We start from the raw sequence: 26636 nt of genomic DNA on the forward strand, positions 1-26636 counted from the left end.
AGGAGGCTCCATTGAAAATCTCCTTCCCAGAGGCTCTCAGAAAGGGATCCAGACAGGAGAGGAGGCAGTGATGGGTAAGTTCTCTTAAGAGTGTGGCACAAGGAGCTGTGGTGTGGGGAACACAAGTGGTGAGATTTACTGTCTCCAGATGTAAGCTTGCACTCCTGAGTGACACAAAGCCATTAAAGCACAAGGAGTTTTGGAGGGCTGCAGCTGCCCTGGGGGCAGAGGGTGCTGATTTAGAGAGAAGGCTCCTTCTCCGAGCATCCCTGTGAGGATATCTCTGCTGAGCAAGCCCCTGCCAGGCTCTGCCAGGGAAGATGGGCATGCAGGTGAGACAAAGAGCACAGACCTTTCCCTGTTTATGCCAGACATTCACCTTTGGGAGAATCACCAATTCAGTGCTTGGAAGAAGCTGCCAAAGAGGCATTTTAATTACCTGCTATTTGAGCTATTGAAAATAAAATCATGACAATAGGTTGGCCTGTCAGGCAAAGGGAGATGGGGAGCGGGGAGATATGAAGAAAGTGCAGACCCTGGAAATCCAGGCCCTGAAACATTTAACTGCCTGGACTGTCTTTGGGAGAGAGAAATAAAACCAGACCGGTCACCTGAAGAGTGCAGTAGAGCAGGAGTGATGTCTTGGGGCTGCTGCAATTCATGGCTAAAGCCTCTCCAGCAACCCTCCCAACAGATCCCACCAGCTGGGTGAAGAAACAATCCTGTTGCTGCACTGGTGTCCTCCACCGGCTGGTTCCCCACCCCAAAGAGCCTAAAGAGAGCTGAGTGAATCTATCTCACCAAACTGTGCATAAAGCTGAAATATGTATGCACAGCTCCTGCAAGAAGCCCATCCTGCATTCAGTATTGCCATGGTCACCCAGTTCTGCAAACCTCTGAGCATCCTGCGCACCTCACAGAAGCTTTGGCAGTTCCTGGCATGGTGGGCCTTGCCACACACCAAGCACAAATTTTCAAGATTATTTAGGTTTATTTTCCTTCCTATCCACTGTCAGAGCTATTTGTTCCTGGGCTCTGAAAATGCAGAAATCATTACTGTAAAGATGGTACTTTTCATGGTAAGTATGAGTTCCTACTTTTAGAAAATAAGTACCTATTTAACTAAGAGCTTTATAATAGATCAAGCAGTGCAGAGAGTACAAAAAAACGTGAGAGCTACAGCCTAAAGAAACTAGTTTAGTGGTAGGATTTGGCAAGAAAATAGTTATCTGCTTGGTATCTTTAATATTAATTTATTCAAGACCCTCATCTCTGGATAAATACAAATTAAAAATTAAAAGCCCTTGTAAAGTAATGCATGAAACCAAAGCACCACAGAGAAATTTGGAGAAGCAAATAAAACTGCCATCATAAACTACAAAGGCACTGCAGAAGCCAGGCAGAGGGGAAGGCAACTTGGAAATAAAAAAAAAACCAGAAAACCAACCCAACCACAACATGAAAGGAAGAGAGCAGGAGGTGGTGGTGGTGGCAGCAGCGAGAGGGGGGCAAGGATAACCACCACTTAAAAAAATAAATTCATAACATCACCACAGCAGGGCTCAGAGGAAATATTTAAACCAGTAATTTTGAAATCACAACCCAGACCGCCTGGTGAGTGACACCTTCTGTTTGCACCAGACAAACAGGCTCTTGCCACAGAGCTCCCGTACTCCAGCCCCTGGGAATAATCTCCAAGGTTGCATTAGGTTCAGAGCTCAGAGCTGCACAGAGCTGACGGCTGTCATCAAACTTTAAGCAAGCAGGGAAATACTCTGTAAAACAGTGTGTTTTTCAAGGTCAGCGAGGGCCAGAAAGGGGCCCATTTTAATAAAATAATGGTATTGACTAAATGTTTTAAGCAATAATAATATTGGGCAATACTAAATGGCATCACTGGCATGTGGAGTACGTGGTCAGAGAGAGTGGTGAGTCCCCAGCACAGGACTGCCCTGCTGAGCTACATCACCTGCTTGCACAGGGCGGGACAAGTTTGGAGAAAGGCCCTGGAGGGGCCGGGGGCTGAGCTGGTGGCAGCAAGGCTTGGCCTGGCATGGAGTGCCCCACCATCCTTAACGTCCTTACCCTCATCCAGCAGCACAGTGAGGCTGGGAAATGCTTTTTCTCCCACTTTCCAGGTGAGGGACAGAGATGCAGATGCTCCAGATCACATCCAATGATGTATTTAACATCCCATTGCACATTTAGGTGCTTGAATTCCCATTTAAATCAAGAAAGTACAGCCTTCCACGATGTGGGACGGCATCAACAATGGCCAAGGGTTTCCCTGAGTCCCAGTCTGGTCCATAAGCAACTGGACTGCCCTCCTTCAACCAGCCAAAACTTTGACCGGGGATCAACAGAAGTAAGCCTTGCCAGGATAGGCTGCAATTTTGGCCTCCAAAGGAGAGGAAAGGAGGAAAATAACCTTCCCCTTCTGGGGTCTGTGGGGAGAACTGGCCTCCAAATGGAGAGGTTTGGAGTTCAGATCACCACAATTCACTACACACAGAAGCTGACATGCAAGATCTGCACTGAAGGCAAGTGGCAGGTTTTTAAATATCACCAGAGATGTCTTCTGGGCCCAAGGAAAATCACCAGCCTCCAAACAGTCATTGCTTCTAGCTTTTATCTGGAGATAGTGCTGGGCAAAGTAATATGCTCAGTTTCTTTACTCAAGAGCAGACTGCATAGCTCAGATGGTTGAGGAGACGCTAATTCTAATAAATATATAATACCCAAGGGGTTATCTAAGCAGCCAATAGAGATACAAAATCTTTTTTTGTGTGTGTGTACTGAAGTTATACTCATTCAGTATGTGGCATCAAAAGAAATACAGATTTTCTGACAGATTTTTATTTCCCACTGTTACTAAAATGCATCCCCTTCTTAAAGCAGCGTCTCTCACAACTCTAATCCTTCCCAATTTATCTCTGACCGAGTCTGCAGCCAACAACTTGAGGCCCTAGCTTTGTACCATGCATGTCACAAATGAGATTTTCATTCTAAATGATCAGATACGGGGATCAGATTTTAAAATTACATACATTTTGTGCGTAGCCTGCATTCCCTTTCTCTTTTTTTATTTGAACTGCCCATCCCATCTCCTACACACCCTCATGTTTAAAATTGCACGGGGATGGTTTCTATTTTAAAAGAGGCATTCATGGGAACGGAACAGAGTGAGGCTGCTGAGATTATTTTTACCTGAGCTCTGATTGCAGCGTCCTTCTTAATCCACTTTATCACTGTTTCATACACCAGCTCCTCTGCTTTGGTGTTTAGGCTGTCGTTGGACATGTAGGAAATGAAGTCATCTTTTGAGATATTAAGTATCTCTTCTTGATTTGCCACCTCTGGGAAAATTTGCAGGGCATATGCTTTGGCCATGTTGTATAGTTCAGTGCACTGCATGGCTTCAGCCATGGCTAAAATTCCTAGGCAGTTGCTAGCAGTCAGCTGTTTTTCTAAAAGGAGCAAAGCAAAATAAAAAAGCAAGTGAGAATTATGAAAAGCAAGATTCACATTTTTACTGACATCATTAAAAAAAAAAGTGCCACAGACAAACCTCCAACCCTAATTAATTTCAGGGAGTTAATTAGAAGCAGCACCCTGGGTTACTTTAGGATTGGGGTTTAAAATACAAAAATCAAAGTCTGTCTAACAACTGAGCTGGGGATGGGGAGAGAAATACACTTTCTGAGTTTGCTTTTCATGTAAGTCTTCACAAGGCACTGGGGAAACCTACTGACATAATAGTATCTGGGGCTTCCCAAGGGACGGGAACCCAGCCAAGAGACTGCTGCTATTTCTACCGCCTACAATGTTGCTTTAAGAAACAGCAAAGATGTAAACGCCAGTGCAGACACTTAAGAATAAATGCAAACAGCACTAAGGACATTTCTGAGGATGCTGCAGTCGCTTTATGATAATTTTTGCCCTGTTCAGCTACTAAGCTACTTCAAATAAAAAAAAAAATCCTTCCCTTTTTTTTTTTTTTCAAAGGAACTTTGTTACTGCTGAATGTGATGACATCCCTTATGCAAAATACAGATTATACTAACGCCTTCTGTTAAATGTTGTGTAGTGGGTTTCAAAGAAAATCATGCACAGAGGAGACAGCATTATCTCCTACCCAGCAAACAGAAGTAACGGCACAGTGTGTAGCTTTGTGTTAAAAGTGTGCTACACCATACATTTGACTGTACTGTTTTCCTTTTCAGTTATTCTGAAGAAAAATCCACCAATTTCAGACATTTATAAGAGGAATTCTCAGATTCTTCTCAGCTTTTGTTAACCAAGCTAGTACTAATACACAAAATATATTCTTTTAAGATAGAGGACCAAGAAAAAAAAAATAAAATAAGAGAAACCGACTGCAACAGATCACAAAAACATCAGTACCAGTGGCAGGCTTCTCAGAGAAGTATATCACATTTGGGCAGTATCATATCCTAGTGTATGATTTCAGAGCACTGGACAGGAATGTGTGATAGCCCCACATCTCTTCAAATGAAACTGCCATCAGATTGCTTCTGCTGGAAATGCTCAGGGATTTTTCCCTGTACTCAGTCTCTGCCTTCATCAGATTTAAAACCTGCACACTACACGTGGCTTTTATTAAAATGGGATTATGATTTTTTTTTTTAACCTGGCATAAGATTAGGAGTTTTGTGTTTTGTTTTGTTCTGTTTTTCTGCCCCCCCCCCTTTTTATTTTCTTTTATAGATCCAGCAGTCTTGAAACCAGGCTATCTCATTTCGCATCAGTTGATTGTACTGACTCCAAGGAGCCCATTTCCTCTAGCAGACAGGAGCAGCAGCACTATTTGCTGTCAGTAGATTTTGTCACTCAAAGGCTGCCCAGAGACAGGCTGCAAACTGATAGCTATGAAGTACAAAGCTCCCAAAATTTCTTCTTTTACAAAAAAAAAAGAACTAAAAAGCTCTTCCAGGTTCCTTGGTTCTGTGTGTTGGCACAGTTTCATGTATACATACAGTTGAGGGTAAAACAATCACCTAACAGAGCTCAAAACTCTCATCACCACTTGGCAAACTCTCAAGTCAAAGACAAATCTGACACGGCTCCACCTTATCCTCACAGGGTTTATAATAAAGGTAATAATCTAGTTTGACTCATTCAGCAGCCTTTTACTAGCACACGATGAAAACGAATTGCAAGAATGAGTCTTGGCTTTCAAGGGACTGTTTCCGCCTCTATCAGGAGAGATTCCCATACCTTTTCCAGATAAACCTGTGGTATGGGGCAGAAAAAGCACTGGTCACGATTGGCTTCTTCTGATCTTGACAGATTTTTCTACCTCTAACAATGCTGAGTGACTGATGTAGCCTGGTGCACTGTTGTCCAAGCAGTTCCGCCTTGTCCCTTTGAGCTTCACTCCTTTGTCTTCCTTGAGAAAGCGCTCAGTGGCAGACCCAAATTATGTTATCCCTGTCAGATGCAGCAAGCATCGTAAGGCCATTCAGAGAGTCCCAGGGAGATGCAGTCTGGGGTACCTTAAGGAGGCTGGTGACACACTTCTTTGCACGTCATCATTTTTGATGTGATGAGCACCACAGCAAGGTTGGCACAGTGATAGATTTTTAAGATGAGGGCTGGCATGTGAACTAGAAGGAGTCACTGCAGGTGAGCAAGAGAGAGGCTGGGGCAACAGCTATAGGAGGTACAGAAAATCTCTATCCTGTGAACAGAAAAAAGGTACCCTCCATTTTTCACCTCTGACTCAAAATTTGAGGGCAAAATATCTCTCTTGACTTCAGCTGCCTACAGTGCAACTGAGCAACCACAGTATCCTTGTACACTCATAAACAATTAATTTAGAAGCAAGCTGTAATATTTTGGATTAATTTCGTAATATTTTGGATAACGACTTCAGGATGATAGCTGTGCCCTACCAATGCCTGTTACTCTTCACCGACCATAAAGGGAGCCTACCCGACTACTTAGATATGGCCTTCTGCTATATAATATAGCCCATCCCAAGTGACTGCATTCAGGGGGAACTTCTGGATGCTGCCATGACAAAGACATGTAAGGGACAGTTCTGTTCCATCTGCTCCTGAGCTGTTTTTCTTTGGACACTGACATGTCTACAATAATTGCCACTTCTTGCCACGGTGACACTGGACTTGTAACAACACATTTTTGTGGTAGTTTCACCTTGAGCCTATTCAGAACAGGACTGCTGACTACTAAGCCATTCCCAGTGCTCAAGGACAACTCATAACAGACTTATGAGTGGACTTTGAGGATATCAAATGTAATCTAGTAGGTTCTCACTGTTTTGAGATAGTGTTGGGTAGCATATTTGTTTCTATGTATGCCAACAATATTGCAGATCAGCAGCTGGTATTCTCCACTTTTATTAGATGTGATTTTGGAATCGGATCCTGTACGGAGTCACCACGAGATAATCAGCCAGGCAGACTGTTAAGGCCGCACTTCTGGGGGTGGGACGACTTGAGATAAAGTCAGAGCTAGATGGTATGTAGGAAGGATTATTCAGCAAGATTGTGGTAACAGTATGATGGAAGCTCAGTGGTTGATGTAAGCCCCCTCAGTGTGCATTAAATACTCTATTTTCACTTAGAGATGCTTTCTAGATGATGACTTGGATATCACTAAAATTAATATAAAAAGTGCATTTCCTCATCATACTCTGTGTACATTCTGATGAGGATCTTATTCTGCAGGTATCCCTACTAGTGTCAAAAGCATGTGAAGATGGGAGATAGGTGGAAGTCTTCCAGATCCATTCATCATTCAAAAGATTTCACTTCCCCTGTGAGAGTGTTCCTCATTTTTCCTGTCTCCAGATAGGAGATGCTTCAGTTTCTCCAGTGCTGGGCACCGTGGTTCTCCACCTTGGATGCACAAAAAATTACTCACAATACTTTCTCTGGAATTCATAAGGACCATAAAGGCCTCTTCTTTCCTCAGATGCCTATGCCTGTTCATGCAGGTCTCATTGCTGGTCTGTCATGCAGTTTTTCTCATGGCTCCCTCTCATACCCTTTGCAAACTTTGTCTTTGTGCCCTTTGCCCAGGAGACTAAAAAAATTCTAGCACCTGCTCTTTCCTATTGTGCTTCATGAATCTAACAGGTTCCGCCATCTTCTTTAGACTTAAGGAAGAGTACTTTTATGTTATCAGCAGGAGGCTGAAGTACAAGCTCAGAATTAGTTCACTCCTGTGATGGGGGTCCCTGCATCACAGATCCAAACCATGATACTGATGAATCACCTCAAACCCGATTTGAGCCATGACTGTGATGATAGTATAAAACAAATACTTAAAAAAAGAAAAAAAAACCCTCTTCAGCCATATGGGTGGAGGAAATACCTATGATGTCCTGACCAGTTTGCAAACATTTGCCCGGTTATCATATGGCGCTAGCACGAACTTGTCAGCATCATTGCATCAGTCGGCATAAAACTGTTGTCATTTCTCATGGTCTAGACAAAAGCAGAGGAGACAGCATGTGGGGGAGAGAGAGAACATGGCTATAATTAGCCCAGTGAAGCTGGTTAAGAAATCTCCTGTTGAAATGAAACGATTTTCCTGACACATTTTGCAGCATGTTTCACCAGAAAGTGCAAGTAGATTTGCGGCGCCTGTACCCAACACTGCTGAGAGGCCCAGGATAGAGACACAAGAGCTGCCTGGACATCAACCAGTTAGGACCCTGCTGGAGCTTCACACCTGAGCAAGGATGACCTGAATTTCCTCTGAGATGGTGCAGTGCTGTGCTGTGCTGAACAGACCTATTAATTTGGGGCTTTTACTTCTTTGGGACTCTTTGGACTTCCCTCCGCTTCTCTCACTATTTAGACGTGGCCACTGATAGGAAAGAATTGCTCTTTATACTGATGAATCCTCCATAAACCCTGGAAAAAACCCCAGATTTTTATCATATTTTTGCTATGTCAGGAGCAGAGGTGGCTGGGAAGAAAAAACACAGCCACAGAGAAGACAAAATACCTTTCCCTAAACTTTTTAGATGGCAAATGCTCTACTATCTCTGTAGAGCAATCCAGTCACAGCTATAAATAAAAATAAGCAATTACACTCCATGAATTCTCCAAATGAGAATACAAAATTCTAGCGACTCCCCATATATCACTAAACTTATAACCAACTCTACTATTTCATACCATAACATGGTTCACTGAATTCAAATATTAACTATCGGAAAAGAGAAATCTCACATTGATTTAGTGAAATAAATGTATTTTAGTTTTGTGGCTGAATCTTTAGAGATAGCACAACTTAAACACATCTCCTCTTCCTTGAAAGGCAGTAAGATCTAATGACATTAAAAGGTGATCAAGGGAAGCAGGGGGAAAGCAATGCCAGAACCAGAGCCCTCACTCAAGTTGCATGGTCAACACAGTGGGATTGCAAAGCATAGATTTCATTTCCCCATTTCCCACCCATTTCAGAACAGACTTTTAAACAAGTGACATATAAAAATCTGGAAAGAAGAGAAGAACACAACATCACAGATCCTTACTGATGCCTGCATTGTACCAGCCTAGTCACACCACTCATCTTACCAGCAGGTCAGCTTAGCAGTAAAAATTAACTCAGCAGTAAACTGGACTCATTTGAGTTTTTTTTTTTTTTTCCTTTAAATGAATGCAACATTTTCTAAACTCTCATCTTCCACACTCTGTAATTCTATATGTCAATTTTAAATGTGATTTGTCCAAGAAAAACCTATCATTCATGTGTTGAAGATATATTTAGGATCCAGAGTGAATAACATCTTCCATACCAAGTTGAGGGAGCCTGAATAGATGTTCAAAAAGATACTTGGAATTTGGACGTGGGAAGTAACTCATAATAAGATCAAGCTCACACTTTTTGTATTACTAAGTTTGTGTTAATAATTTGAAAATTATTACTGTCTCCTTAACTGATATTATAGCCATGTTAGTGAAGGAGTGGCATGTGATACAGGCAGGAATTTGAACCAACATGTGTTTCATTTGATCTCCAGTTCTGGTTCCTCTTCTGCCATGACAAAATGGGGCTGGATGGTTCCAGTTCAGACTAGTAAAGCTTAGTTAACAGAGTTGGTCACCTTGGACTGTTTTGCAACAGTCTGTATTGGAAAATATACAGAAAATCCACAGAGCAGGATGACATGGTGCTTCAGACAAGAAGAAAGGACTTTGCATGTGGCCATGAGAGGAAGGACAGAGGCACTGGTGATGATGTTGATCTGGACACCCTTGCTGGGGCAAACACTCCCCATGCACACCAGTTACCAAGGGAGGGCACAGCAACCTTTCATTCCCATCTACCATTAATGATGACACAACCATCAGACCATAGTGAAAGAACAAACCCTGCAAACATTCAACTTGGAGTATTTAGTCAGATCTTATTTACAAGAACATTGGACATGTGAAAGACTTTCTCATGGATGCAAGAAAACTGCAGATCCTGACTCCTCTGTGGGAGTCCACCTCCAACTCTTTCAGTGCTTGACCAAGCTGGCCTGGTGTAGCACCCACCATTTGCTGTCAGTTATAAGCAACCAATACATTACAGCCTGGTATCTGTGCAGTGATCAATCTCTGGGAAACCAAGTATTACCGTGATATCAAGTATGAACCAAGACTCGAGAAAAAAGTCTATCCAAGATGTGTTACTCAAACAACAGGTTACAATTCTCTAGATCATTTCCCACTTGCCACCATGTTGGAATTTTGAATTCAAATCTTAACACAAACAAATACTTCTTTTTTATTTTATTATGTTTAATCTCGTGTTTCCTAATTATCTTTTAAGAGTTGTTAGAAGAAAAGCTTACAAACCTTAAAATAAGATCTTAAAACTGCACTAGATGAGATGGAGTGATTCTTACCTAGAAACGAAACGCAGACTTTACAGAAAGTATGAAACTGGAACTTGCTGGCAGCTTCCAGTAGAGTTTTTGCATTGGCTGAATCTATGATCAAAGAACCTGTATAAACAAACTCCAGGAGTAATTCCAGGACATCTGCAGTGAGGTTGGACATGGCCAATTCCAGCTTCTCCCCGCTTCTGCTACTGTCTCGTGGTGACCTAGTAACAGCAGACAATTAAATTACGGACATTACACCATCCCCCTTTTGTTGGCATTTATTGCTTAGTGAGGGCTAGAAAATCGCTTTGCACCTCATTATATTTCTCCATTATTTTTGTTTACGGAACTGAAGAATATGAATTTTAAAATAACTGAACTTAAAAACTTTAACTGGATCTGAAAGAGAAGAGTCTTAAAGCAAGTCTTACGCAAAATCTGTTTATTGCTACTCTGCATTTTCATGCAAAAACAGTTGCAAAAGAAAAGGAAAGGAAAGGAAAGGAAAGGAAAGGAAAGGAAAGGAAAGGAAAGGAAAGGAAAGGAAAGGAAAGGAAAGGAAAGGAAAGGAAAGGAAAGGAAAGGAAAGAATAGAAAGAAAGAAAAAGAAAAATGAATGAGCCAACATTAATGAAAATGAGGAACAGGATTAGCTTTCAAAGGGAAACAATACATTTTAACATCTTGGTTAACATCTCATCTTCTGTGCATAATATAACTGTTAAGGAAAAAACACTCTCCAATTTCAAGAGAAAAGGTCATCTACTTTTTCAGGAATCCAGCACTGGAATAATTTTAAATGTCATGTGCATTTAAAGATACATTTAAAGACCTTTTCATAAAAAATAACAATAATAAGTATTAATTTCTGTTTAGCGTGAATTTCGCAGCATGTTATATTAAAGTATAGATATGATATGTATATACAGGGTGTAATATAAAAAATACATATATGCTTATTCTAAAAATCTATTGTTCCCTTTTAGGCACTAAAAAAAAGGAAGCCCTTCATGGCAATTGCTTTGAAAACTGAATACAAGACAAGATAGACAGACAAAATGGTTAGAGCAAAGAAGGGAGAGGGGGGAAAACAACAACCAGCTCTGCCACAGGAAGCCAGCAGCCATCCTCTAGGAGTTTCATGACTGTGGCCTACGGTTTTTCCTGCATGAAGTGCTGAACAATTTGGGGATCAAAGTATCTCCTGCATTTGAAGTGTGGATTAGTGCTTGTGAAATTATTGGACAAAAAGAAAATTATACTGAATTAAAGTAAGGGCCCAGTTCTTAATGCATGGTTGGCTGATGTGTCTGCAACACTAAAGACAGGTTACACCTGAAAGACAAAAGTGATGATAAATTTGGTAACATCAAGGAGGGGAGGGGAAATCTGTTGGAGTAAGAAAATAAACTCTTTTAATGGTTAGGACCATCCAGCACCTTCTCAAAGAAACATGAACTTCTATTCACTGGACAGTCAACGTCTGCTCGTTCCAATTCTGCTAGAGTACTTGCAAAAGCCATTGCACAATCGACACAAAACCGACAGAAGATGTTGCGTGACTTATATGGACTGGCCAAAGCATCACTATTCACAGGCAATGCCAATTTAAGCATGAGTAAGAGCACTACCAACCTCTTGCATTCACAAAGCTGCCTAGAAAGGTGATGGTCAGACCTCTACTACTATAATGGAGGAAAAATAAACAACATACGAGGTTCGGTTTTCTTCCCTCATGACACCCCACCCCACCCACCCAAATAACCCCTGAAGTCTTTTTGGGAAATGCTTAAAACTTGCAGTGGATGCTTTGACACGGGTCTTCCATTGACTAGCCCTGTTCAAGCCAAGGGCTCAGCTTTATTTCAAATGAAAATTTGCAGGATCAAAGCTTTAAAGATATTTCATTTTTCTACTGAAAGTATTTAGATGGTGTCCATTGCCACAATGGAGGAGCAGCGAGCAGTCCTTAATTTCATATGCTTCTCCAAGGTAGTAAACAACAGTTACTCCTATTCACAAAAGGAAACTGAGGCACAAGGAGAGAAAATCACTGGCCTGTGATTATAGAGAAAGTCAGGGGCAAATCAAGGAACTAAAACCCAATTTTTCAATTCTAAATATTGGTCTTTCCCTTTGCATGGGAATACAGGTGGGTTAGATCCTATTGCACAAGCAGATGGGTAAGAATACATACTGATCACGATCCCTGTGGTACCCCCACAAGCACAGATGTACTACCCTGTATGCTACCCTGAATCCTTATGCTTTATCACACCACAATATTCTTTCCGAACTCTTGCATATGGATTCAATTTCGCACTCAAGGCAGAAAACCTCAGGTGTCAGAACAGAAGAGTTGCCATTTCCTAGATCCTCAAGAGGATGTCACAAAATGTTATTTGTTTTTCTTTCTCACACTCACATAGCAATAACATGCCCCCTATCTGATTTATCTCCAGTTGTACACACATCCAGTGCTGCACCCTAGGCTATCAAAATGCCTCCTGGTACTGATGTAATTCCTGCTGAATTGTTTCCAGAAGCGGTTTGTACCTGACAACAAGTTCACATTCATGTGGTCTGGTTAATAAGGATGTTGCCTAAAATTTAAGTGGGATTTAGAGGTACCCAGCAAGTGACAGAATCAGGCTCTTCGCACTGTGGGAAGCCCCACCGTAAGCAATTATTTATTTAACACCACTAATTGCACTGCGCTGGCGATGGCTGCGGCAATGACTGTGCGTGAGCCGGCACGAATCACATGCTCTCTTCCAGAGCAGAGATGAGGAGGTACAAAGGAGAGGATGACGTGACACCAATGTCAGTGTAGACACATACTGATGTTAGCAACAACTGCATGCTGCTATTTTTCAGAATAATTAAGTAATAATCTCTTTTACTTTGTAATACACCAAGCAATAAACTGTGCTGCAATTGATTAAACGTCAAAGAAAAGCTAAGGTGTTTAATCAATCACTAGAGCCACTTATGGCAAGTATAATACAAAGCTACAGAGATTATTGATATTACACAATGAGCCAGAAATGGGAAAGAAAATTATCCCTATTCCTTCCTCCATGATGCTTTGAAATACGTTGCACTGTTGTGCTGGTTTCCATGCTTGGGGTCTGGCTTCGTATGGGCCAGAGAATGGACAGGGAATTGGTTGAAGCAGGACCTAATGGATCAAAAATGAGCGTTTGAAGGAAGAGAAGAAAATAATGTGCGGAAACAGACTGATGTGACTGAAGTGGGCAACTCCATAGATTTATTCTTAAAATTATTTCAGTGAATCAGGTTGTGGCATCCCCCTTCAAGCCTGACTAAAGCTTTCTGTGTTCCTTGTTTTCATGTGTATTAGAACATCAATATGCTCTGTGCAGTTATACTTCATCTATTTGGGATGGAGCCTTCTCTCAGCTACTCTAGGGGAACTGCAATGAAGTGGCTAAAGCTGTATCACAAGAATAGAATTTAGTCCTGTAAAAGCAAATGCAGTGAACTGGGGAAAATCTGTACAAATGTATACAGCTGTGCCCCAAATAGCTCATCCTGTATCACATCAGGAGGAGTTTTGTCAGTGGCATCGATAGATGCAAACATTTAGAAAAGTTTGCTCTCAGAAAAGCACTGCCTTTTGCCTTAAGAGCTGGGAAAAGACACAGTCTACCTGGTAGAAACACTCCTGCTCCCCCACTCTTGGCACAAATACGGGGTATTCTGGGGATGAAGAGCCTGCTTGCTTCATGTTTCAGTCTCACTTGAACTCAGGCAATGTACACTTATCGTCCGTGGACATCATTAAATGTGGTACATTTTGCTGTTTGCCCTGTGAACTCTAAAGTTTAAACAGAATGATGTCATTTTATTGGCCTTGTAATCATTGCTCATATTATAAAGGTCACACATTTCACATTGTGGCAGAAAATCAATAGCTCTCCCAACAGCCTCTGGGGGAAAAAGTTTTGCTTCTGAAGAATAATATATAATAAACAATTTTAGTCCTTACTTTATCATGGCTGTAATCTTGGAGAATTGCTACAGTAAAAATCTGGCAAAGGCTGATATATAAACTCATTAAAATCGGGAAGTGATTTAGAACAGGACTTTTTAAAAGATTTATCTTGAGCTAAACAGCAAAGAGGTTTGTTTAGGTCTACATATAAACAAGCTCCAAGAGCTCTTTAACAGCTTAATTTTATGGTAGCTGTTGGGGAATTCTTTCAGATTTACAAATCATGTATTTCTCCAGCAAGGTGACAGACCTGAGCAATGTGCAAGCAGAACTGAACCCGCAGATAAGCAGGAAGCACAGATACACTTGGAATGGGTAAGGGGAGAGTTACTGAAAAGTATTTTGTATTGTCTGGAATAATTAGGTCTAACAACATAAAGCCAAAGTCTGAATATACTCTGGCTACTTATCCTTCAACATAATTACTTAAACTAGAGAAGACAAAGGCACAGGGAACCTTTTAAAGCAAAAGATGGCTTGACTACACTCTCAAATAACAAATCAAAATCAGTGTCACTTTCTGTTAAATAATATATAGAAAAGAGCTAAAATCTTTCGATCTGATAGCAGGAAAAATAACCCTAAAACCTCATCTGCAAGATTTAGAAGTGGAACCGACAAAACAAGAAGTAGACAACTTTACATTATTGGTATTCATTTGTCCTTGAAAATAATTTCCATACATGTAATACATGCAGACAAGAATCAGCACTAGTGTTTTCATGCTGAATAGCGATGCAACCGAGTTTTCTGCATCTTGAGTTATAAATATATGTATATCTATGCATTTTCCCTGCATTATTTGTATCAACGTTTTCATGTAACAGAATGTCTGTGTGATTCAGTTCAAAACATTTAATAGTGAGATGCCTTGATTTGCGAAGCTGCATTTAGAGTCTGGATAAAGTAGCTGTGTAGGTGAAACACTGCTAGCGCATCAATTTGTCAATTTACGGACAGCGCTACTGCCTCTAATTCAGGCTTCCCTCATGGTTTGGATATGCTGCCTTTAACCAGCTTGCAACATTATTCTGACTGACTAATGGTTTGGCTACAGCCTCACTCAATTTTAGATCAAATATGAAAAGCTACCTATACCCGGTACAGACGCCAGCCAACTCTCTGTTTACAAGCTATAGTCACAAAGTCAAAACAAATTCTGGATGTTCAAAATGGAGCCATCTGCACGAAATAAACATGAAAAATGTGAAACATTTTATGTAAATGTACATTACTGCCTAGGAACAGTTGGTTCAGCTTCCTCCCAGGCTGCCTGGTTGGGAACAGGAGGACTGACAGAGTTTGTGACACCTATTTACATTCAAAGCCATATGACTCACTGTGCCGTAGACTCAAAGGTATGACATATATTTTAGCTTTGTGCTCCAAAAGGGTACTGAAAAAAAGGATTATCTTTTAAAATAAAGACACATTCAGAATTATCATTTGTGATCTTTCACCAGACACATGGGACTTGGTGTGTATCTTTTTCTTTCTGCCTCTCCAAGGTCCATCACTTCTTGTGAACAGAGAGCCAATCAGCATTACCTGCTTCTCCCTACAGGAGACAATGGCAAAGAGCTAGCTCCATAATATAGCCTCAATTTTCTTCATATTACACTCAGAATTTATTTTTAAGAAATAGGAATACACACTGATTCTGTACTGCAGTAAAAAAAGACTGCTATCTTTATTGCTCAGGATCTCGTACAAGTCAGGAATCTGAATATCCTCCACTAAAAGCATGTTTGATCTAATGGGATGCTACAGGACTACCTGCATGCTGGCAGGAGCTCCAACTCTACCTGGACTGAGGCATCTGAAGCCCATATTTTGGGGTTGGTCTCTCCTTGTATAGACCAAAGCAATGGCCTGTCCCACCAGCCAGCTGTCTGCTGGCCACCTCATGCCCCCCCAGGATCTGCCCCATCAGCTTGACATGCCAATCTTGCTGGTTTGCTTTCATAATTAGGAACATAAATGTTTACCATACATGAACTGTGTTCCCACTCTACTAGGACAAAATATTTGCTACCCAGTTAGAGAGGACACACACACACACACAAATTTTTTTAAAAATTGCTTTTTTTCCTGGACAGTGTTTTGGTCTCCAGAAAACAGGAAGACCAATATTTTCATGTAAGATGAAGCACTTAAATGAAGAGAAACTACTTCTTTTTATCTCTGTCATATTATTTTGATTATCAAAGAAAGGATTTCAGACTAGGAGAGGCAACTTCTCGTGAGGCTTAAGAGTCTGTTAGCTATGTGCTCATTAGAAACTCCAGTTCAAGTCTATACAATTTAGACTGAACGTGTTGTTTACTGTGGAACATAGTCCTTAAAGCATTGAAACTCCAGGCAAAGAAGAGATTGTAATGTTGCTGCATCTTAACTGTCCACTGTTTGACTTTTCATCATCTTCAGAGTTATTAATGGTTCAAACCCCACATATCTATTTATCTTGGGAGAAGCAGCAAAGAAACTTTGTTATATTATAGCCAACCTTCAGCTATGAACAGAAGAGACACAGCACTCTACATGGAAAGTTGTATTTCGTACTGAAGAGCTTGATTTATCATAATTACATGCTCATGAGGTATAAAAGCATAGATGCCTAAACATACCGACATACATTTCCATGACACATGCACCAAGATGCATGTGCATACTGAGGTAACAGGTTATTTACTGAGGTATTCAAGCTTATGCAGCTGCAAGGTAATCAATCATGTAAATGATGACAGGAAGGGACATTTATAGAGCAACATCATTGCAGTATGTATGTCATAAGGCACTGAATGTTCTATTACATAGGATTTTTTAAAAAATAAATTACACCCTAACATCACTTCTCCTTTGGAATTATTTTATCAGCTCAAAATGTATTAACTTGCAAATCTCTACCTTCATTATACTATCTTGTAGATAAATATTATCTTTGAGCCTCAGCCACTATCCATCTGCCTCATGAGAGAAGAAAATATATATGTAATGGTGCTATTGTATGATTACGATAAAGAACTAGTAAAATCACAAGATTAAATAAATTACATTGTTTAAACACAGGCTTGCAAATTTGTCATGAAAATTTACCTGACCAACAAATCCATTTGCTCACTTTTTACCAGGATGTTGATACAAAGAGCATCCCTTGTTCCAGGCAAACAAAATTTGGCAAGACTAGTGTAACTTATTAGGGTCAAATGCTGCCAGTTTGCGCCTTCTCTATCAGAAGAAAATCAGGAAAATTAATGTCTGTGAGCTTGGGCATGCACTAGCAGCTCCTGCTAAATCACCATCACAGAAATGATCATTACAAACCAAGACGAGCAATGGGATTAACAGCAAATGCTTTTGTTCACAGACAACATGGCCAGAATAAAATAAAACAAACAAAAGAACCACGTCTCCTATATAGCCTTAATGCTATTCACTAACGGAACACAATCTAATTGCTCGGTCAAGACTGTTTCTAAAGGCGCGGGATCAGTGGCAGTCTGTAACGCTATAGTGTCGGAGATCACAGTCGGAGGCACAAATCTGCCTCCCTGCTGAGATTTAAGAAAGAAGATGACGAGTTTGAAGATGCTGGCTTAAACGACTAGCAAGTGAATGAAGAAGTGAATAGCAAGTGCCCTTGGAAGAACAGCATTTCATGACCTAGACTTTTGCTAGGGGCTGAGAATAAACTGAATCTCACAAGGTACTATTGGAGAAGTAAAAAAACTGGGCCAACTTACTAACAGCGTGGGATCTAACTTGTTTGCAAGTATCTCTGGCAGCCTAATTCAGCAAATATGTGGCAAAATAGCCTGGGGTGAGGAATACTATTTGATAAAAGTAAATAAAAGATGCAAGCAGGTTTTGGTGGATTATATAGGAAGGAAGATTAAAAATAAAATGACAGAATAAAAAATTTATTCTCATCAAAGTTAAAGCTCACCCCCTTAACCAACTCCTATCTGATTTATTTTAATGATATTTATTACACCATCAAAAACCAGCTTAGCAGAGAGCTGGCATTATGCAGCTAATAAATCTGTTTCTTAGGAATGTGGTGAAATTTATACAAGTAATTATCTAGGTAAGTCTATCCAAGGCTTTTTCTCATCATTATAACGTCTAGAGGGAAAATAATAATAAAATAATGATAACCACAATTATTATTTATTACGACTACTATGATTATGGTAGTGCCCAAAGATCCCAATCAGCATTTCAGTAATTAGAATTAATTCTGTCAGCACAGTTTCTTTCTTGCTCAGCTATAGGGTGTTGCTAGTGCTTTTCTACAGTATATGTAAAGCCAGCCTGTTCTCTAGACATCAATGAAAGGTAATACATCGCATCATCTATGGCCACAGTGTATGTGGGACAGGGCAGGTAGCTCTTCTCACCCCGTCAATCCCTGCCCACACCACCCTCCAGAATTGCTTGGAGTATTTTCGCCACCGAAGCTTAGCGCTATGCAAGCAAAAAGAGGGGATCGTGATCTGATATGATCATAACCTGGTCATATTAATTCACATTCATTATTCCAATCCAGCAGTGGCTAATCCTTGATGATTTAAATGAAAGGAAGTGAACTGCTGATCCCTGGAGCTACCTGTGAGCACGCTGGAGTCGGAAATTTGATTACCCGTGTTTTAGGGCAAGCCTGGCTTTTGGAAATGGCCCAAAAATGACAGCTTTCAAGAACACAGCTCCTGTTTCTGTGCTGTGGAAGTTTTTTTGTTGTCTTTGATCCATTTAGCTTGAACTGCACCTTGTTAGATAACTGTTCCCTTTCACCCCTAAATTTCAACACAGTTGAGCCTAGACAAGGCTGTGAGATGTAAATAAATATAGGTAGGTCACCCACACCGGCATCTTATGAGTGCTTGTATGACAGCTGCATGGCTTGCAGATAGGTCTAGCCAGAGCAAGAGGGGTGATTAGTCTGTCATTCCTTGGATAAGATTTGTAGGATTTGTAGTTGTGTCTAGAAATTATGTGAGCGAGAAGCCCAAACTACAGTAAATAGAGATGCTGTCAATGAGAGAGTGGAGCGTGAGGTTAAGTGATTCTGCTCGGTGCCTCTGCAAGCTGCAGCCATTACGAGGCAGAAGCTTAATTTCTGTGCTGCACCTCAAGGCTTGAAAAGGAGCATTTCTGTCCTCCTTACCACGGTTTCTCTTCAGAGCAGGGCACATCAATGTGTCCCTCCTTTCAGACCAGCATCCAGCCCAAGCCCCTCACCCTTCTAATCCATGGCCACGCTCCCCACGCTAGAAATAGCCGGGCTGCAATGCCTGCTATGGCTTTTGTGGCAGTTCCTTAGCGTGGCAGCCCAGAAACACCACTGAATATTTGTAAGCCGAATTTCATTTATGTAGAAGACCATACATTTTTGCTTGATGAAAACATGTTTTCCAAGGCCTGGCAGCTGCAAAATTTGAAACCCAGCAGGCAGCTAAGACAGGCGGGTGGGAGTGTGGCTGCTCGGGCAGGCAGAGCAAGTGAAGCGCGCTCACGGAAACGGGCCACCGAAAGCAGAAAGCTGTTTCCTGTGCCAAGACTTTGTGCCCAACACACAGCAATTATCAGTCCCTTGTTTAAGGCAAAAATGGCATCCGTAGCATAATTTACACCCGCACCCTGGCAGTAAAGGGTGAAGAATATTTTACAGTCCTACGAACCTCCCACTCTTATAGATTCCCTTAAGTGGTTTAACAGAAACCACTGATGCTGTATGTCTAGGCACAATATACATCTCCTGGCACCTGAAACAAACATGATATTTTTAACTTCCTATTTCTCTGTTTTCAAAGAAATGTTATAATTTGTTTCCACATTCATTCTGTTCTACAATGGAGCTGAAGCATGCAGATGTAGAAATGCTGCCTGCTTCTCTCCCGGAGTTAAAAGCATGGTTCTTAATAAGCGGGAAAACACGGAAGGGTCACTAAGAGTAGATTTTTCTTTCATCTGCTATTTCTCATTTTGGGCTTTTTACAAAGTAAACACAAACCAGACAGTCTGTTTTCCAGACACCTTAATGCTTCTGCAGTTTTGTCAGACTGTTTCAGATGGATAGTGGCAGGTTTCTCTGTCTTGCATCCAAATGCTGCCTTTCCACACAATGGTGTAAAATGCAGAATGACATCTCTGTCTTCAGTATAGGTGTAAAGCAAAAGAAATTTGGTCGTCTCGCCCTAAATGCTTTACTTCTCCTGCCCTCCTGCCCTGCCTTCAAGCCCTCAGAGAGTATATACAACCCTATTTTAGGAGAGAAAAAAGAAAAATCTGAACACTTGCAAAAAGAGTCAAGGTATTGTGGAAAAGCAATTTGGCCATGAAGTCACTGGCTCTGCTCCTTACGAAAAGAATGATGAACATAACGTTGCCAGATTACACTGCATCAAAAATGCTTGCTTCTTCTGATCGAATCTCTTTGTGTATGTGACTTACTGCTCTGTGCAAGTGGAATCGGGCAACCAGGATGACTTCAAGATTAGAAAGCATCATTAAAATGAAATCTTGAAAAGATAAAGGATCTGTGTATCTTTAGTAACTGACCACAGAGAAATAAAATTAAAGTCTGCTTATAAAAGGCAGTATTTTGGCCGAGACGTTTATGTTAAATGCTTCTGATTATTAATGTCATATATGGTAGAGATTCCAGCACTTTGGGCTGGGTTGAGAAGAAGAAAGCAGCAAATTAAAATGTTCTGGTGGAACTCTGTTACAGAAATATCAGCCATTCCATTTACCCAGCAGCTATATTTGTCTACCCCAAATACAGCTGGAAAAAAATGATGCCTCTTCATGGGATTTTCCACTTCCTTCCTTCCTTCCTTCCTTCCTTCCTTCCTTCCTTCCTTCCTTCCTTCCTTCCTTCCTTCCTTCCTTCCTCCCTCCCTCCCTCCCTCCCTCCCTCCCTCCTTCCCTCAACACACATCTTCCACCATTTCTTCTAGGGGAGATACAAAGACATAGAGCTCATTTCTCTCTTCCCCCAAATGAAGAATGGTTTAAATAAGAAAATCTGTGCTCTGTGAGAGGGGCATTTTGGAGATATTTTTTCTTTCTAATGGATTCTGATCTGTTTTTTTCTTTCTGTGTACATATTTAAGCATATGTATGTGACATTAACATTAGTTTCTGGAAGGAATCATTCATGTACTTTAAGCCAACTACAATTCAGGCTGGGTGACTGGCTTTTCTCTCTGGGCAATGAAAAATGAGCACTTCCAGAAGACAATTCATGCTATTTATCATAAGGTGGGATGAATCACCCTACAGATATTCCTGTCTTCCCTCACGGCTGCAGAGGAAGCCTAGATAACCAGCTTAGGCTGGACCTGAAGAAAGCAATGTAATACTGACCATAATTTATAGTCTAAGCAAATCACCTTGTCTCTGTTTTTAATAGTAGAGAGGGATAGCCTCCTCCTTCACCTCCTATCTTAGACACCTATTTTATGGTGAGAGGACTTGCCTCCTGGAGAGGTCAGTCTCCCCCTCTGCAGACTATAGCAGTAGTCTAGAAGGTGAGGTTAGACTAAAGCTGCCTTAGATGCCAACCTTGGGCCTTAATGTTGGTTGACTAACAGCAAGAGACAAGCACCTCTCATTGCTCCAGAGGGTTCTCCTACCTGCCCGCACATAGGTACCTGAATTAGAAGAAGCTCCTTCTGGAAGCCTTGAAGGTGTTTCTCGTCATTGTCTGTACCATAAATTAGGCCCTTGCTTTGGGAAGGCTGATTACTAAAATATAGGTACAAATTAGAGGCCAAAGTCAGGCAGCTTGGAAGCAACTGTGGCTGGTGGTGCACTCAAAATAACCAAGATGGCATTTAGGGGACAGAACCCTATTCTAGCTGCTATTTATAATCCATTTTCTCCTGCAGTCCTATACCGAAGTAATCTTGTATGGGTCACAGTTTGAAGAAGCTGACAAACCACATGATTTCTGTAAGAGCAGATAAAGTATATCAACTCCTCTGTAGGCTCTATGCTTGAAGGAGCAAGCAGTAAGGCCAAGTACTCAACCTCATACCTGTCATAATGTAGGCTCAAATATTCACCTCCTCATAAAAATGTACTTCAAAGATGGTTTTATGAAGAGAACTTAAGGAAACCTATCAATCTCCAATTATGTTTAATATTGTATAAAATCGGTCCTGAGTTTGCCAACTATAGCTCCAGAGCCCCTGAGGTTATTGCAATATGTCCTACTGGGACCAGTGGGATCAGTGTTGGGCACGTACCCATCTTAACACATCCCCATCCTTCCCCTGCCCCTCACTTTTCTCCCTTCATGGGCACAGTGAACTGGAACAGGCATCAGGAACATTTCACACCTGCTGTTCCGAATACACCTAATCCTTTTCAAACGATTTTGCAGTGAAAAGGACTAAAATTGTTTTTTTATGGTCAGCTGCTGTTGGGAGGGAGATTAATGTTGAGTCCTGGTTTAGGCTAGAATGTTGGGCAACTCTTGATGGGGACTGGTTAACAGACTTCCAAGAGCACAGTGCTTGGTACAGTGCTGAGCTTAGGCTCAGGACTGGACTAACCCAACCTGAAAAGGGTCATGCTCATATATTTAGAGGATAATTCACATGGAACAAGAACTTTTCTAGATGGACCAGAATGCTCAGCACGTTGCAGGATTAACCATTTTCTGAGAAAATAATTGGGTTTCAAAAGGCGCTTTTATCACCAAATTTTTTTCGTAAATAATAAATAACTTCAGAACTGGTCAATCAAACACGGCTATCATGTTTTCACTACAGTGCAATAAAAACAACATTTTTTTCCCCTCCTATGACTCATGAAATAGCCTTATTTAAGATGGGCAATAAGTCTAGTTTTATTATGCCTTTTGTCTATGTTTTGGGTTTTTTTTGAATAAGGGATAATTAATCTTACTTGGTTTTGAACATTTCCCTTTTATTCTTTTGAGACACTACTTGCTATTCTACCATCAGATACCAACTCCAACACACAGTGGAATCAATGACAGAACATGAGGTTAACAATAACTAGCCTGTGGTAAAGAATAGCTGAAGTAAATACTCTGAAAGATCATTTTTCTGCATGTTTATATGGATGCACATAGCACCTACATGAATAGATCATCTTCTCAGTGATGTTTCTGGTGACCCATGGGTACCTTCTGTTGCAATGGCATTCGAGTTTAACCTTATAATGAACTGACTGAAATGGCCTTTGTATTATACTTAATATGAAGAGATCTCTTTTATTCTTTAAGAAAAACTGCCATTTCTCCATTTGATTTCTATAATAACATGAAGAATGCAATATTAATCACATAAAGCTTTAAGTACTGTCTCAAATGAATTGCTAACAAATATGAGGACAGGATTCTAGACATATTTATAAACACACTGACTCTGTGAACTATAATGGTTCTGTATTATTAAGGGCATGATCCTACAAAATACTGAGTGCCTCTTACAACTTGAGTCCTTGACTTTCGTTGACTTCATGGGGTTTCTAAAATGAGTAAGAGTTTACACTGCAAGTATCCTCGAAAAAGCAAGTCTTTAGAAATTCCACGCCACAGCCCTGAGTTTATTGTCTTGCAAAGACACATTTGCTCAGTTTACAGGTGAATATTTATTTTTCTCACTTGACGGTTTTGCAAACTCAACTAGACATCAAGCTGGATTTTTCCTTATTCAGGCATCATCATCAGTAATAAAGGTGGTTTGGCCTTGGATACACCTGTGCAACTCCATTAGCCTTCATCAAGGTTACATGTGTGCAACTGAAGTTATATATGGAAGACAACTGGGATGAAGAGACGTGACTGTGGACATAAATTGACCTCTGGAATATTTATTGCTGATGATGATGTGAAAGAAGGCAAAAAGTGGTGAGGTTGGTAAATGGGCTAAAACTTGCACTATTTTTTTCTTATAATGCATGTGAGCCTTACGTGAGCAGCTGAAAGACAATAAATGCTGAAATCTAGGGTTTTGCTTTCATAGTCTCTTTTCAGAGCATTTAAAAAGTTTGGGTTTGTTTTTTAAATGAGTTCATACCAGGGCAGTGATCAATCTAAAGTATGCAGTGATCAATCTAAAGTATATCTCCATTTGATAACTAAATAATAAAGTAGCAAGATTCCTCAGTGTTCTAGAAATAGATGCTGCCTGGTGACTTCTGCACACAGGCAGATGTCTTTGCAGCAAAATCCAAATGACAGTCTTTGGCCAGTCAGTTATTGGATTTCTGTAAACTGATTCTAAGATTCTTCCTTCCCTGTAGACTCTACTCCTTATCACCCTAAAAAGCATATACTGTAGCCTTAACAATTAAATGATAATGAGCAGACAGAAGAGAAAGGACAGGAGAGATCTGGCATAGCTACAGCTAGCAATCATTAGATTTACAGAGGGGAAAAGACACGCTTCCCAGGCCAACATATTTTTTATGAATAATTGATAAGGCAGTCAGCACAGTTATATCATAGAAATGTAATATATATCCATAATTATAAAACCAGCTTTGTGCAAAAGGACATAATACACTGAAAGGAGATACCAGCCAATATGCCATCCTGAAATAAAATACAGTCACTATTGTGTTAGTTGGCAAAATTTAAATACAGGATTGGAAGCAAGCAAAATGTTCTTTAATCCCATTTTTTAGCACAGTCCAGGCTCAGTCTGCTCAGGAAAATACTGCAAGGCAAAATCAGCAGCTGCATTAATTTGCTGATGATTGAGAGAAAAATGAAAGTTATCCTCATGTTTTTTTTCTCCCTACTTGCTACTCTAACTTACTAATAATACGAGAGTACCAATTTATTCCTATGCAAGTATATGAAGCATACAAATTGAAAAATCAATGTAATGGAAAAAAAAAGATTATCATGCACTGTTTAGAATCAATCAGCTAGAAACAGAGGGGGGAAAATGCGAAGGCGGAGACATAATGTTTAGAAAATGTACATATTGTACCTACCCTAAGCTAGAGTGTTTGTAGGAAAAAACTACCCTTAGTCTAACATGCAGACTGAGCTATATTTTGACCAGAAAAACGTCTTATTTCCAATCTTTTCTAGAGAAATTCATCAGTTGTCTTTTCTTTTAAAAGTCCCCAAATAATAAAAATATCAATCCCTTTGCCCATAAAAGCCACACAAAAGCATGTAACAAAGATTTCAGGGTGAAGGGATTACAATCCTCAAAATGCTTTATTAGCACGACGTCTCAGCATCGTTCACCAGAATGCTGATGGCTTATTGTAGCCCGAAGGACAGACTTTTGTCATATGTGACAGAGTCCCTTTAAAACATTGGCAGCAATAGTTTTTAGTTGTGGTCTGAATCACCATTAGCAGCTGAGTTTAAATCTTAGATCTCTCAGTGGTGGAACACCTTCTTCGGCCAAAACCAGCCTCTACTCATCAGAAATAATTACACTGTACGAGTCAGATGTGTAACAAATGGGTCTGAGTCTCACTTTGGAAATACATTCAGAGGAGGTGGAAAGAATGGCTACTGGCTCTGTGACAGGAGATTCAATCTTCATAAACCTGCAAGAGAGGGGAGGAAAAAAAAGCGACACAAATGCGCCCTACAAAAGAACAGAGCAGATCACAGCTGGAAGGAAGGCAAACCTTTTAATCAGGTCCTTGAAATACAAGCTGCAGGAAGCTAGAACATTTTGGTGGACTTCAAACTCTTTGCCTTCAACAATAATTTTCAGGTCTGTAAACTCTTTCGCTCTGCGTTGCTGGTTCAACTCCTTCAACATTTCTGCAGAACAGAGAAGACAGACAGTGCCAGGGATCCCATTAAGAGTTTTTTATTTTTACTTTTTACTTTTCATTTTTTTTTGTAAAGAAGTAGAGAAACAGGAAACAACTGATATTTTTGTTGGTAAGATTGGCTCAACACAGACAGAAGTTACGAACATAACATATTAAAAAAAGAAAAAAGAAAAAAGCAGGAACCAGTAGGTCTAAACAACTGAAATATATATACAGAAAAAAAAGAAAAAACAATCCTAAATTTGGAAGGGTTAAAAATGAAAACAAAATATTTCAGCATCAGCAAATCAGAAACACAGAGAATGCATTATCACAGAAAAGTTAAAATAATTTGTTATAATAAAAATCAAGAGCTAATGAATTTCTATCCAAATGCAAATAAGTTTTGAACATACTAGAATAATATTAGTAAAAATATGGTATTATGATGCAGTATGAACTGGATATGGTCAAAATAATAAAACCACAAGACCTGCAAAAATAACTTATCCTTAACATAGTAAAAATGTGTTAAGCCTCTCAGTTAACATAATAAAATAGTATATCTAAATAATACATAAATCACAGTGCATAAGAAATTAGCCAAATTATCAATGTATCTTGCTATATGCCTTAGCTATATAGACTACAATTGTCTATGTTTCAGAATTATCTTAAAAGCATCCTTATGATAAAAAATAATCTCACGCAGAGAATAAATTACTGCCTTTTATAGCAATTCCCATTTTTTGCACTCCAAGGATTTTTACCATCACAGCATTTTTATTTTTTAGCCTTCAATGGCTTCATTTACAGCAACAATCAACTTTCACACATCATGAAAGAATCATAATGATTAAAATAACCTATGAAAGTGTTTCCATCCTGCAATAAAGCACCTACCTTGCATGATGCCTCCTTTTATGAAGCCTATTGGTACTAACAGAATGAAATAATAGCATGCCACGTCTT

At 40.2% G+C, this 26636-nt stretch overlaps 1 protein-coding gene across 5 annotated transcripts in view; it reads right to left on the bottom strand.

The window, feature by feature from the left end:
• KLHL29 (kelch like family member 29) overlaps window positions 1–26636 on the bottom strand; it is a 403320-nt gene that overhangs the window by 48503 nt on the left and 328181 nt on the right. For 4 of the 5 annotated variants that reach the window (XM_074895564.1, XM_074895563.1, XM_074895562.1 and 1 more), the window contains 3 exons: window positions 25533–25671; window positions 9896–10095; window positions 3208–3467 (listed from right to left, as the gene is read on the bottom strand). In XM_074895564.1, coding sequence (XP_074751665.1) covers window positions 3208–3467; window positions 9896–10095; window positions 25533–25671 — 599 coding nt within the window. The remainder of the gene's footprint in view (window positions 1–3207; window positions 3468–9895; window positions 10096–25532; window positions 25672–26636) is intronic. The other variant, XM_074895565.1, reaches the window with a different exon arrangement.

The sequence above is a fragment of the Athene noctua genome, chromosome 1 (assembly GCF_965140245.1).
Source record: "Athene noctua chromosome 1, bAthNoc1.hap1.1, whole genome shotgun sequence".
In the NCBI taxonomy this organism is placed as follows: Eukaryota; Metazoa; Chordata; class Aves; order Strigiformes; family Strigidae; genus Athene; species Athene noctua.